Genomic DNA, 14,534 nt, shown 5'->3' with positions numbered 1-14,534 from the left:
GACAGCGGGGCTTTGTGTATCGTAGAGGAAGAGGTCTCAGTCCCACCCCGACACGAGTCAGAGGGGCCAGCATGGTGGTGGTCTGCCTGACCTGGGCCAGCTACGGGGTACCTCCAGACCCTCGGTTTCCTCATCTACAAAATGGGGCTAATGGAGGCGTGAGGATTAAGGGAGTACGGCTCACAAACATGCTGAGCACAGTCGCAGCCGGGCAGCAAGCGCTTCTCCGTGACTGTTGTGACCGGGTGATGGGAGGCCTGGGCCCCGTCCATCCTCCCGCTGGGCAGGGCAGGCGACCTGTGCTAGGAGCTCTCTGCAAGTACTGAGGTGGGAGGGCTCAGGGGACACGAGCTGAGGCCAGACTCGGCCTCCCGGAGGAGGGGAGGTCTGAGTGGAGCTCTGAAGGGCGAATGGACCTGTCCCTCTGAGGTTAGACCTAGTCCAACCTAAGTGGTCCGAGAGGGCTTCCTGGAGGAAGCCTCGCTTGCCAAAGGAGTGTCTTCATGTCTGCCCACCCCCACTTCTGCCCAGCCTCCTGCAGTCAATCCTGGACACGCTGAGTCTCCACAGCTACAGCCTGGACGCTCCTTCCAACTGCTGAGCCAGAAGCCCCCGCCCGCCCGCAGAGGAAGGCAGGAGAGGGCCCAGCTTCCGCTGCAGGAGGGGCCAGCTCTCCTGGGCCTTCACACCCCGTTGAATCCCCAGCATCAGCCTGTGACGTCAGGCTTGTCTGCAGCTTCCGGGGACAGGAGGGTGGGAAGGGGCTGGCTGGTGACCGCGGGCAGGGTGTCCTCAGACACGTCACAGGCTCTGTTAACCCAGCAGTGTTCCCCCTGACCCCCGGTTCCCAGGCAGCAGCTCCTTCCCCTGTGAGGTTCCTCTGGCCTCTCTCTCACTTCTCTTCCCTCTGAAAGAAACCAGGCAATTGCTAAAGCCCAGGGTCCCCCACTCCCATCCATGCTGCCATGGTTAAACGTTACCAAAGACTCAGGCGGGAGGAGGGCTTGGGAGAGGTGTAGGGTTTGTGTGGATTTTTTGACACTTTATTTTCTCCCTGATTTGAATTTTTACTTGTTTTATTTGCAATGAATACTATATTAACATTACAAAGTAAAAAATGCAAACGGAACCCAGGCTATGCTGCGAAGAGAAAAACCGGGTCCTCGCCTCCCAGCCGTGCACCCCTCCCGGCACGTCCCAGGCGAGTCCCAGCACGTGGGAACATCCACGCTCCCGCAAAGCACGGCCCAGGTACTGACCGTTCTGTTCTTTGCTTTTTTCAGTTGACAATTATCTTGGAGATTGTAGCAGTTTCCCAGGGCTGCCATAACACCAGCCCACAGATTGTGTGGCTAAAACAACAGACATTTATCCTCTTAAGTTCTGGAGGCCAGAAGTGTGAAATTCAGGTGTCAGCAGTGTTGGTTCCTTCTGGAGGTTCTGAGGGAGAATCTCTCCTGGCCTCTTCCAGCACCTGGTGACCAGCAGTCCTTGGCTTGTAAGCACATCGCTCCTCCAGTGTCTGCCTCCATCTTCATGTGCCCTTTTCCCCTGTGGGTCTCCGTCTTCTCTCCCCAGCCCCAACCCGGAACCATGCGGCCTGCAGGATCTTAGTTCCCCAACCAGGGATTGAACCCGGGCCCCCGGCAGTGAAAGCGGGCATCCTAACCACCGGACAGCCAGGGAATTCCCTGTCTTCTCTTTTTATAAGGACACCAGGCGTTGGCTTAAGGGCCCACCTACTCCTGGATGACCTAACTAATAACACCTGCAAAGACCGTTTCCAAATAAGGTCACATTCACAGGCACCTGGGTTAAGAACCTCAACACGTCTGAGGGGACTCAATTCAACCCACAACAGACACCTTTCCTTATCAGTGTGTTCCAGTCGGCCATGTTTTTGTGAACAGTTGCATGGCCTTTCATCGGGTGAGCATTCCTTACTTTATTCTTTCAGCTACGCTTGGGACAGTAACTGGATGGGGACAGCTGAACAGTCTTGGAGGAAGGGCAACAGCTGACCAGGCCACAGAGGAACAGTGAGGCTGGAGCTGAGGGGGCAGATTTAGCCAAGGCCTGGGAGGGAGGACGGGAAGGAAGGGCGGCGTGGCAGACGCTCCCAGGTGCCTAGAATCCCAGTTTGTTCTGTGCTTCAGTGTGTCCAGAAAAATAAAAAAACACCTTTCCAGACTCCCTTGCAGCTAGAGGTGGCCATGGGTCCCAGATCCTGCCAGTGAGATGAAAGCTGTGGCTGGGGCTTCTGAGAAAGCTTTGTGAAAGGGACACACGCAGCTGTGACACATCCCTTGCCCTCTGACCCTGCCCCCTTTTACTGATGAAATGGGGACAGGATGCCTGCAGGTGCAGTGGGGATAGAGCTGGCCTCGTGGCCTTGGTGGGCCACTGAACCAGCCTGGCCTGTGGAAGGCCAGTCACACACTCTTCCTTGGTTTCTCTGTCATTTGTAGCCAAATGCATCACGACCCGGTAAGGAGCTGGCAGGTTTTGCCCGGGGTGGGGGGTGATCTGGGTCATGCCTTAAAGACCCCCCCAGGAGGCTGTGAGGTGAGTGGGCTACACTGGGCAAGAGGAGGCAAGCCTGGATGGGGGCATCTGAGCCAAAGGGCAGTTCCAGACTGGGAAGGGAGGGTGCCAGTGGCAGGTGGGCGGGGCCACTGGGGAATGAAGGGCGACAGGTGAAGCCCCCATGCAGTTTGAGGGAAACCCCGAGTCAACCCACCAACCGTTTCCCCGATTTCTGCAGCACGGGAGGCCGGCCGTGGGAAAGTGCGTCCCCTTCCCCGTGCCCCTTCACGCCTCTCTCCTTTTCCTTTTTTATCCTTTGGGCCCCAGGCACAGGGAGTGAACAAAGCATGCCCCTCCTCCTGACACCATCCTCACTGGCCCCACCTGGCCCACCTTCACTGATGTAATCAATTCTCCTGGTCAAAAGCCCCTCGCCCCACACAGAGCTGGGGCCTTCATGGCTCCCCCATGGGGGGGCGGGCTCCTGTGACTGCAGGAACAACGGATCAGCCCTTTGCACACACACACACTTTAATACTCCCAAGAGCCCAACAGAGGACACCGGCGGGGGGGCGGGGGGCCCTGTCCAGGGTCACGAGGCCAGAGCCCCAGGCCCTGTGGGCCCACAGCCCTCACGGCGACCGGCCGTCCTCCACCCACCGGCGGGAGCTTCACAAGAACCAGGATCAGCCTGGGCTCCCACCCTACCCGCCCCACCGACTCCTGGTGGCCGACTCGTCAAGTTCTGCGGTTGGAGTGGCAGTTCACGTAGCAGAGGAGCCTGGGACAGGCCAGCGCCCACTCTGTGCGAGCCTTGGTCTCAACTCCCCTGCTGCGTTGGTACCCAGACCCTGACCTCTTGGCACCCACCTGGGCTCCGTGGGGGAGGCAGTGTCCACCGTGACCAGGGCCACTAGCTACGGCTGCTGGGAGCTGAGCCTACACAGAGGGAGGGAAGGCAAGGATGCAGGAGAGTGAAGCCGGGACATGGGGTTGAGTGGCCGAATGGCGACGGGCGATCTGCTGGCAGCCTGCAGGCTGAGGCAGGAGTGGCAATCAGAGAGCAGGACGCCCAGGGACAGACTGGAGGGGGCGGGTGTCAGTGAAGACAAGGCAATTTGGGGGCAGCCATGGCAGTGCATTCAGGGGTGGGGTCATCAGGAGGAAGAAGCCAAGGAACAGACAGGCCAGACGGCGGTGGGCCATCCTAGGACAGATGCTGAGGTCACCAGGGGTGGTGGGGAGCCCGAGGCCTGGCACTAGAAGGGGGTGACTGCAGCAGAGCGGGGCTGTGCGGGAGGGAAGATGAGCAGCCCAGCCCCTGGCCCACGGAAGGAGGGTGACGGAGACAAAGCAGCGCTGGCCTGGGGGGCTCCCACGCCCCCCTCACTGAAGCCTCAGCGTCTCCCACCCTCCCGATACAGGTCCTGACTTCAGCCGAGATGGCCAGGCCTCCTGGGGCCGCTGCTCCCCCTGCCCCACCCTCCACGGGCAGGCACCGCCCTCTCCCTGGTCTGGGCGTGTGCCAGGAGCCCTCCCAGCCCCAGGCCCGCTCAGATGACCCCCCGACGCCCCCCCGACCGCCCTCCCGGCCTCTCCTGGGGGCCAGCCGAGCGCCCACTCCCCTCCTGCCTTTGGTCCCTGGAGGGCGGGTGCCTCCTCCTCCTGGACTCCGAGGCTGGCCCCTGGTCCCCCTGCCGGCCCCTCATGGTGGAGCAGGCCTCCCATCTTCCATCCAGGAAGAGGAAGCTCCTGAGGCCCAAGGTCAACAGGCCCAAGGTCATGTGCCCTTCGTGTTGGTCGAATGCCAAGGCCCTTCCAACCACCGTGTCCCCTCCCCCTGGCCCGCGGCGGGCATGGGGGCCATGGGGTGCCGAGGTGGAGGGCCCCTAAGCTTCCCATGGCACTCGGGCTCCCGAAATGGCCAGGCGTCTCCAGGGGAGCTGGCTTTCGGGGTCCCGGCACCTCGACGCCGCGCACGCGGGCACCTGTCCCCACCAGCCCAGACACGACCCCCCGCCCCACCCGCGGTCCCCCCACGGCCGAGCTGCTCCAAAGCCGGAGGTGCGAGCCAGCGTGGGACCTGGGACCAGAGCCTGAACTCGCCATGGCAGAGCCTGGGGTGCGGGGGAGTGGTGGGCAGAGCTGGAGCGGGTCTCTGGCCACCAGCTCCGGGGACACTCGGGGGATCCAGTACATAAGCAACACGTTGCAGAAGGCAGGTCGCTTCCAGCCAGGCAAGCACACCCTTCCTTGGGGCCTCCTGCCCTGAGGCTGCCCTCCCTCCCCAGCCCCTTCCTCTCTTTTCTTTCACAGCACCCCCCATACTTATCTTTTATCGTCTCTTGCCATCTCCTCTACTAGATGTAATCCTAGTACCCTTAGTTAGTGCGGTCCCATCAGCACCTGAAACGGGGCGTGACACATCATTGGTGCTCAGCGGTATAAATAAACCTGGCAATTCAAGGACAGGGAAGCTTTGGAAATGAAAACCTCCAAGAGGGAGGCAAGAGGCTGGAAAAGTAGGTCGGGGCTGGGGCTTAGGGTTTTACCGGGTACAAGCAGGGAGTCACTGGAGGTTCCGGTGCGGTGACAGCTCCCACGCTGGAGCCTGGCACGGCAGTGATGGCAGGCTGCAGGGGCCAGATCTAGGAGCTGAAAAACTGCTGGCAGTGGGAGTGCCTGGAGAGCCAGATCCAAGACCAGGAGATGCTCTCTTCTAAGAGCCAGAGAGGCTGCCTAGCTGGGAGCCCAGAGGCCATGGCGTCCACCACAGACAGGGACCAGGGCTTCTTTGAGAGGGGGTTGGAGATGAACTCAGGCTGAGGGTTCTGGGGCAAACAGAGTGCCGCTGGGAGCCAGGTAGCCTGGGCTTTGACTTGCGGCTGCCCGAACCTTCACCAGTGCCCCTCATCCATGGCATGGGGTGATCTGTGGAATTCCTCCAAGGGCAGTTTGGAGGAATGACTGAGAGGGTGTTCACAATGCCGGGCACGGTCCTGGGCACAGCTCTCAACAAATGGTATTTTCGCCGGGTGGAGGTACAGGCACGTGCAAAGGAGGGACACTGGTCTCGCTGTTATCTGGGGGTGCCCACAGAAAGCAACGCCAAAGCCCTCACAATCCGAGGTCCTTCCCACCTCACGCCTGAAGATGCGCAGTTTTTCACCATGGCTGCTCCTCGGCTCAGCTCGACCTTGGCCCTTCACTCAGCAGTCTGGGCCTCACGTGGACGTGCCCCCTCAGCCACATTCTGTCAGCAGCCCCTCCATCATTAGCAAAGAGGAGGTAAAGTCACATGAATTAAGGGGTAATAATAAACCTTGATCTGCAGTACATAAGTCACAGGAGCCTGGCTGGGTGAGGGTGGGGGAGTACTTCGTTCCCCAGTCCCTAAATCCTATCTAGTTCTCAGTATATTTACCAAGTGTTAAAGAGTCTATCTCAGTTTTAGTAAGCTTTTCTTTTTGCCACAGAAGCTTCCAGAACTAACACTGAGTGAGGGTCATGGACCCAAGTGCATGAGAATTTCATTTGGCCGTGCCCTCTAAAAAGTAGGTGAGGGCTTCCCTGGTGGCGCAGTGCTTGAGAGTCCGCCTGCCGATGCAGGGGACACGGGTTCGTGCCCCGGTCCGGGAAGATCCCACATGCCGCGGAGCGGCTGGGCCCGTGAGCCATGGCCGCTGAGCCTGCGCGTCCGGAGCCTGTGCTCCACAACGGGAGAGGCCACAACAGTGAGAGGCCCGCGTACCGCAAAAAAAAAAAAAAGTAGGTGAAGGGACTTCCCTGGCGGTCCAGTGGTTAACACTCCATGCTTCCACTGCACGGGGCACAGGTTCGACCCCTCGTCTGGGAACTAGGATCCCACATGCCGCATGGCCAAAAAAAAACCCAAAAAAGAAAAACGACAAATTATAATAATGTTGCTGTTTACTACGGCCTGAAACCGTGCTCTGGGTCTTAAAGGTTCTGAATTCTTAAAAAAAAAAAAAAAAAAAAAAGCGGGTGAGGTTCTCATTTAAACTCCTTCTGGCCCATTAGTCCATCTTGGAGTTGAGGTTATGTTATGAAAGCATTTCTTAACACAAGAAAGATTGAATCCTAGGAGTTCCCATTCCTGTGCCAGAAGGAAACCCACAAGGATCTGCCCCGGGCAGCCGAGGCAGCCGGCAGACCAAGCGGGAGCTTACGGCCAGTTGTACTGTGTGATGAAACTCAGGAAAAGAGGTGGCTTAGAGATTGCGGAACAAACAAGAAGCACAGGCGTTAAAAAGCTTAACAATATTATGCGTTTATTATAGTTTATAGAGCCATGTTACACATGCTTGGTGCTTCAAACTGAGTTATTGTTAAATGTTTTTCTGGATGCAAAGCCATTTGATGCGGATGCCTTAAATACTATTAATATTTCTGCATCTATGACCTATGAGCTAAGGAAAAACCAAGGACAATTCCAGAAATGGCAAAGAACATTTAAGAAAAAGATGTACATGAGACGCAATGCTAAGTCCTTGAACCAGGGCCTACAGAAGTTACCAGAAAGTGAATAAAAACAGAATTGTTCTATGAAAATAGTTTAACCAATCACCATCTGTAGATAACAGAGCCTCATACCAGTTTTGGATGTTGTAGAAAAAAGGTTATTGTTTGGTACTGATGCCCTTTCCCCCTCCATACTGTATGCAGACATCGTGCAGCCCCCTGATAGAGCAGCAAACAGAATACAGCACAGCGACTGGCCCCCTCCCTATGACATCCCAAGGCTGTTTCTTACGGCGTCTGAGTGCCTTGAACGAAAAGCAGTCAATTTGATCAAACCTGCCACTTTGTGGAAAACCAATCATCGCGCTTTAGATGAATGTGATGCCACCACACCCACCTTCCTCTGCGGACTCCCCGAATGCTGGCTGAAGACCTGGGGGCCCGGGTGACCAACCTGTGGGAATTTTGATTTGCCTGCTGACCTAACGCCAACGTTCTATCACTTCCGGTTTTTCCAATGGGAGCGCATGAAGTGTGCCAACCGCACGCCTCCCGCCCCTCCCATCAGGTCTCCATCCAGCCCCAGCTCCAGCAAACATCCTCTCCGGCCCTCCGGAGACCACTCGGTCATGAGGACAGACACCGGAAGCCTTTGGCAGGACACGCCCACTCGTGGAGGGCCCGCCCCTCCTGCCTGCTGCCGTGGCTCTGAAGGGCCCGCACTTACAGGCCTTCAGGCAACCAGGGAACCCGAGCACAGTCCGCACAGTCCGGGCAGTGACAGTCAAGGCCCATAAAGGGCAGGAAGCTGCGGTGCAGGAGACTAGCCAGCCACGCAGTCAAGTGCTTCTGCGCAGGCGCGAGGGACCCCGAGGCCACCCTCTGTTAAGTAGAGGAGCAGACTGTGGAGCGCGCGACCTCGGCTGCGAGGAAGCACAGCTTGGGGGGTCGCGCCTCCTCCTCAACCTCTTGGGGTCAAAGTTAGGGTGGAACACACCTGCCTGGACCTGCCGGGTCTGAGCTCTGACGATGTGCTGCACTTGCACCGCTGCCAACGGGAGCCAGGGCAAGGGGCTCTGCAGTCAGGTGCCCGGGAGGCCACGGTCAAGGCCATCCAGTGGCAGTCACGGGGCGGGCGGGGGGGTGGGGTGGGGCAGGGAGAGGGAGCCTCGCGGTGCGGCCCCGGCGTCCAGCGGACGCCCACGAACCGCCTCAGCTCTCGCCACTGCTCTGCCCTCTGGGGTCCTTGCTTTTGCTGGTGGTCAGATGTCAAGAATATAGAAGGAACTGAGGATTAGTAACGTGGTCTTACTAAGCATGCTGATCCCAAACCAGAAGAACCAGACACAAGAAGTGATCCGTGTTCCCTTCCTGTAGTTGTTGTGCGGGTGGATTATCAGGGTTCCAACTCAAAAACGTAGAGAGACCAGGGCTTCCTGCGCCACAGACACCGATCCTGAGGTTAAGGTACAGTAGGTAAGTCTGGCTAAGCAGCGCCGGCAGCAGTAAACCTCCTTAAAGAGCTTCAACAGCTGCTCAGGCAGAGCCGCCGGTCTCTACAGGCGCCCTTCTGAATGAAGGGTCTCATAGATCATGAAGAAACAAACCAGAACTCAGCAACACCATCAGGCGTCCAGGGTACTATCCAACGGGTCTCGCTTTACTCAAATTTAGCAAAATAGTCGACATTTAAAAGAATGTACGTAAAAACCAAATAAAAAAAACCCACAAGAACAACTTTGATTTTCCTCAAATCCGCAGGCCTTGAACCTAGGCGCACAGCACACGAACACCATACGAAACCAACAGAGAGCTCAATGTCACCTTGGAAAATAAATGTCACTCTGGGGTGACAGTTCTTTATACAAATATTATGCTTCCCCCTAAACCCCTACCACCAAAAAAAGGGGAAAATAATAAGAAATCCAAAAATAGAAAACAACATCTTGTTAAATGTAAACTTATCCTCTGGAGTTTTTATATATGCTAGAAACATGCATTTATTTCAGCTCAGATGTAAGAAAATATGTCTATCAGTATTACTTATAAATCAGATTAATCCTCAAAACAATTGACTCACTGTGAGAACATGATTTTAAATTTTAGTAAATTACATCTTTACCAAAATTATAAATTCTAACCACGAGCAAAATGGGTATGTTATACCCAAGGAGAACTACCCCTACTCTGTAAGCTGCTGCTCATTTATCAGTTTCCTACACTACCGGTGTTAAGCTGAGAGTGCTTTGTCAATGAGGAGCTTGGGCATTACATTTTCCTCAAACGCCCAACGAAATGCCTTTCACGAATTAACTGCAGATTGAGAGCAAACATGTGAACAGAGAAAAGAGTCAAGGGGAGCGATGGCTATTCCACTCAGAGACAGAAAGGGACAGAAGAGATGACCAAAGGTATCCCCCAAGGGGTCAAGGCACAGAGGAAGAGGGACCTCCCTCCAACTCAGGAGCCTGGCTTCTGTAGGTCATGACATGGCTCTCGGGGCTGCCGGGGAGACTTCCCCACAGCCCAAGTCTGTCTTGCCGTGGGCCCTTGGGCAGGAGTCCTGAGGACAGTGCCAGGACCAGGCTCCAGTGTGGCACAACGCTGGGTGAGGGTGACGCAGCTCCAGATGCCTAACGCAGCCAGCCGGGGACTGCTCACCCGATGGTGGGGTGGGGAGGGAAGCACGGGCACTGACACCACGGGCGGCGGTGGAGGCCTCTGCCCCAGGTCTAGTCAAAGAACCACAGGTTCGCACTGGGACGCTCAGCTTTGAAGGGGACCTCCGCCATGGGCTTACCTCTCTCCTGACTGCCAGATACAGCAAAGCCTGGCTTACCCAGAGAACAGCTGGGGTCTTCTGATTAACTCAGTTCCATCAAACTACTCAATGGATAACAGATTCTGAACAAATAGAAAAAAGTGTTTCAAGTTAAATTTTTCATCTATGATTCAGAAGGCACTTCAAAATCCCGGAGGGCCACAGGGCCACTGTCACTAGGCCACCAATCCTCCTGCATAGGACCAATGGAGAAGCTGTAAGAGACAGGGCTCTGGTTTTGACCTGATGATGTCCTGGACGTCTTGTACCTGAATCTCTGGTATTAGCTAGTCCGTCAGTTACTTTGCAGAGTCAAGCGTACAGCACAAAGACACACAGTATGTTTGCATTTTGAATAAATGGGATTTTGCTGTATCATGGCAGTTTATAAAACAGTCTCATGAGTTTGATATTTGACTCTAAGTAAAATCCAAAAATTATAATCGTACATTTAAGAGGTCACAATGTGAGAGGTAAAGTACTCATTGAGTACAGTTTTCTTAATAACCGAATCACCTTGCCAATCTGCACTCCGTATCCATTTGTTTAGAAGCACAAAAGTAAGCTACTGGCGCTCAACTGCTACAATGTGCTAGCGCTGCAAGATTCCACTAGATGGAGGAACCAAGGCTCTCAAACCAAAGAGCCAATAACCATAAGCGTTTCCTGTTAGACAAGCCAGGACCTGCGGGAGTTGCCCTGAAGGCGGCCTGAGCAATGGAAATGCCTGGTCTCCCCTCTGCTCGCGTCCCCTGCCAGGTAACACCTTACCTTGAGAACACACACAGGCCAGGGTAGCACAAACTGCTTCGGTCACACGTTTGCTGGGGGAGCTAAAATCAAAATCCTATGACCAACGGGCCTGGCGTGGGGTACTCTGAGGTAGTTCCTTAACTCGGGATGCCTGTTACCTACTCTCTCAGAATTCAGTACACATGGGAAGTATTAAAATAGCCATGCATCGCTTTAATCACAAGTCACTGGAATTGAGTGCAAAATAAAGGAAACTTGAGTTGCTTTATTTAACTTCCAATTTCTGGGAGGCTCAAGAATTATAATTATTCTGGACAACAAAAGGAAATAAGACTGTGCTTACAGATCTTTTTCTGCCATATTCTTTCTGTAGGATTGCTATTTTATTGTTGCCCTTTCTGTTACACGGCATGTACACATCAGGTGTTAAAAGGTACAATACATTCTACGACTGAGCACCACTTTCTGTAACTGAACAGGCAAAGAAATTACACTGAACATCAGCATCTGGCAGTATTTTTCGGAAAAAAAAAAGTGACTAAAATGGGTTTAAATTGATTAACACTATTAAATCACATCTAATATTTTGATACTACATGATTCAATACAGCTATACGATACAATTATACAAAATGTGTTAACATCAAAGAATACAACCAAAATTAAGATAGCAAACAAAACCTATATAACTTTTTTTTTACAGGAAAATACTTTTGAAGTATGCATGTAACTGCCCATTCTTTTAAAGAAAATCTACTGCAAGCAAAGTTATCAACCTCCAGAAAAATCACACATAGCATTACTAAGCATATCCCCAAAAAGTGTACAATATGCACACTTGGAAAATACAAAATTAAAAAATTGTAAGCAACAGGTGAGCTCCATATTTATAAGAGTGTGAAAAGAAGTCCCATTTTTAGCACTGTTGTATAAAGAATTGTCTTTTGATGCGAAGTTCATGAATTGTCCTCCTGTTGGGACCACACTTTACAAAAACACCGTGTTTTTGAAACGAGATTACAGAGCAAGATAGAGCATCTTAGCAATGTCATCTTATTAAAGTTTTTTTTTAAATTTTTACTACTTTATCAAAACATGTCCCTTGGGTATGTAGGATTCATTTTTAAAATTCTTTTCTAGAAACAATATACAAAGGAGAGGCATATTTATTCCCAATCACACTCCTGGAAGATGCTTCCCGAGGCTGAGAAGGGTCTTCTCTCTCTTCTTCTCACTGGTTGTTTTTGGCCTTAGCATGTGTTAAGATGTGAGATTTCAGGTTAGTCGACTGAGCAAACTTCTTATTACAACCGTCGAAGGGGCACACATAGGGCCTGTCTCCGGTATGGATTCGCACATGTGTGCGCAAATTGAAGTCCAGTGAAAAGCGTTTCCCGCAGCCTTCGAACGTGCACTGTCGAGGAGAGACCAGAGACAACCCGCTCAGACTCCGACTAGGCCCGGGAGGGGGCAGCTCACTGCTGGGGGGAGAGCAGCCTACCTCTTCTACCTCACTTGCTCCTCCCTGCTCCTCCTTGCCCTGCCCTGCCCTGGGGGGAAGCTTTTGAGATACAGTCTAAATTAGGGAGCAGGGAGCTGTAACTCTGCCCAGACAACTCCTAGGACCCATGCGTAGCCCTCATGAATTGTTTAACTACAACGTAAAAGAAACATTCAGCAAAACAGCAAGAATCTTCCTAAATCTTATGTTAGGGTCCTAACATTTGTGTAAATATTTCAAATAATAAGAGGCAAACGGTTAGGAAGGTTCCTGGTGTCAAGTATCAAAAAGAACCATGTGAGATTTACCAGCTGCACTGCTAATTCGCTCACTTGTCCATGGGCTTCTAAAAACAAGGCAATAAACACTATTTTCAAAGTTACTCTCTTACAGCAAAAATTTTAGAAGTTCCCTGTCAATTAGCAGTTCAATATACTCTAAAAAATAAGTTAACTACAGCAAGTAAATTGCTTTAATCCCGCAGTGAACACATGAGAACTTCTGTTTTAGGCTTGCTCTCGAGCAATCCCGTGTTTCTCCTGACGCCAAGTACACTCCAGAAACACCTCGATACATCCCGTCTCTGGTACCACACAGATCACACGCAGCGGAGGCGAGAGCTGGGGCAGCCCCCCGAGTGAGTCACCAGGACCCCACTGTGGCCTCTCTGGGCGGCGTCTCTCCAGCAGGCTGCCGCCCTGCCTACACCTGTGGGGACAGCGGAGGGGAGGAGGGCTGGCTCTACCTGAAAGGGCTTCTCTCCAGTATGAACCAGTTGGTGTCGTTTTAGTTTTGAGCTCTCAACAAAAGCTTTGCCACACTCTGCACAGACGTGGACTCTGGGGCCGTGGGTGTGCAGATGTTTTCTCATGGCAGAGTTATCCCTGAACATCTTTGTGCAGCCCTTTGAACAGAGAGAGAAGCTTAGTGGTTCACACTGCAAACTGTTACAAACGATTCTACCGCCTGACAGCCTTCACTGACACAATACAACGACCCTCCCAACCTCCCCACATACATTTTACTTCATATTACAGTAGAAATATTATTTACGACAAAAAAAACCCAAAAAACAGCTGAAAAAGGCCTTAACATGAAATGCAAACTTCTGTTTTACAGTGAGGAAACTGAGGCTTAGAGATGTCTTTAAGTAGACTTGCCCAAGGTCACGCTAGTAGTAGGAGCCAGGCTGGGAGTAGAACCCAGACACCCTGGCTGCCGGCTACACCACGGCCGCCTCACCCGGCTATGCCCCCAGATGAAGTAACAGAAGCACTGAGAGAAACGGAGTTAAGATGACGGCAGTCCACCACTACCTTTGGTGGGCCCCGTATTCTGTGCTGCAAGAATGGGCTGTCATTCTCCATCGCCTACTGTTCCCTCTTCTCTCTTTGCCTCTTTCCCCTTCTTGACAGAGAAAGAAGCAAGAGGGTCTCCAAGGAATGGCAACTACAGAAGAAATTTATTTTGTGAGACACTAGGAAAAGAAGCAGGTAAACTGATACCAGAGCGGGGTGGGGGAGGTAGATGGGTAGGCGATGCTCGGGAGAAGCATGTCCTGCACCATTTCTTCTGCAGTTGTTGCCCAATAATGGAGTGAATGGGGAAATGATCAGACAGCAGGACAGAAGGACAGCACGAGTCAACACTGCACAGCTTCACAGGCAAGGGGGGCAGGGGGGAGGGGGCGGGGCACCACAGATTTTTCACCTTGACCCCTAGGCTGAGTTTCCATCCAGAAAATGGAATTGGAAAAAAAAAAAATCTTTCTGGAAAAGAAGTACAGAGAGAAGCTAGAGAGAAGACGAGCACTTAAGGCATAACTGTTTTCAAAAGCTTATTAGTATTTGGCCTCAACAGAAATGCTTTTACATATCAAAATTTCCACAGCAAGAACATTAAAAAAAGAGACAAAAAGAACTTATGGGTGCACAGCCATCAGAGATGAGACCACGAAAGTAAATTTATCCTTCTCCAATTGTTGTTGTCTTTTTAAATTTTTTACTCCATTCAAAATCTCTCCCCTCCTGTTTTTCTGTACCACCTACTTGATACTTTATTTTCACCTCCAATTACGTTTAAAACAGACCCAATCAATATCTCAAAGTACTTTTTAGGCTGTCATTAAAGACTAATAAACAGCCACATTTGAAAACAATTAAGTACTCCCTAGCAACACACAATTAACAGGGTAAATTAAAATTGCGAAGGAAATGATGAAGTCTTATTAGGGTCACTTCAGCCACATCCAAAAAGATTTCCAAATTTCCATAAGGAGCCCACAGTCCCATAAAGGTCCATGGGTGAGGCACAACCCAATGCCTTAAGACTGACTTGTTTAACAATCCAAAAAGAATAAAATCCTAACAGAGTATATTCAGTACAGTGATAATAAAAACACTGGCACCCTACAGTAACCCCATTTAATGGTACTTAAATTTAAGTGGCTTT

The 14,534-nt window shown here is 52.2% G+C and overlaps 1 protein-coding gene across 1 annotated transcript in view; it reads right to left on the bottom strand.

Annotated features, from left to right (window-relative positions):
* Positions 1–6,796: 6,796 nt before the first annotated feature.
* YY1 (YY1 transcription factor) overlaps positions 6,797–14,534 on the bottom strand; it is a 30,800-nt gene continuing 23,062 nt past the window's right edge. Inside the window, exons 4-5 of the mRNA XM_027120569.1 lie at positions 12,829–12,987; positions 6,797–11,996 (exon numbers count right to left, since the gene is read on the bottom strand). Of these exons, the coding sequence (XP_026976370.1) occupies positions 11,814–11,996; positions 12,829–12,987 (342 nt within the window). The 3' untranslated portion in view covers positions 6,797–11,813. The remainder of the gene's footprint in view (positions 11,997–12,828; positions 12,988–14,534) is intronic.

The sequence above is a fragment of the Aethalodelphis obliquidens genome, unplaced genomic scaffold, assembly GCF_003676395.1.
Source record: "Aethalodelphis obliquidens isolate GAN/ISIS:26980383/991018 unplaced genomic scaffold, ASM367639v1 scaffold21, whole genome shotgun sequence".
NCBI classification, from domain to species: Eukaryota; Metazoa; Chordata; class Mammalia; order Artiodactyla; family Delphinidae; genus Aethalodelphis; species Aethalodelphis obliquidens.
This window is presented reverse-complemented; position numbering and strand designations above follow the sequence as displayed.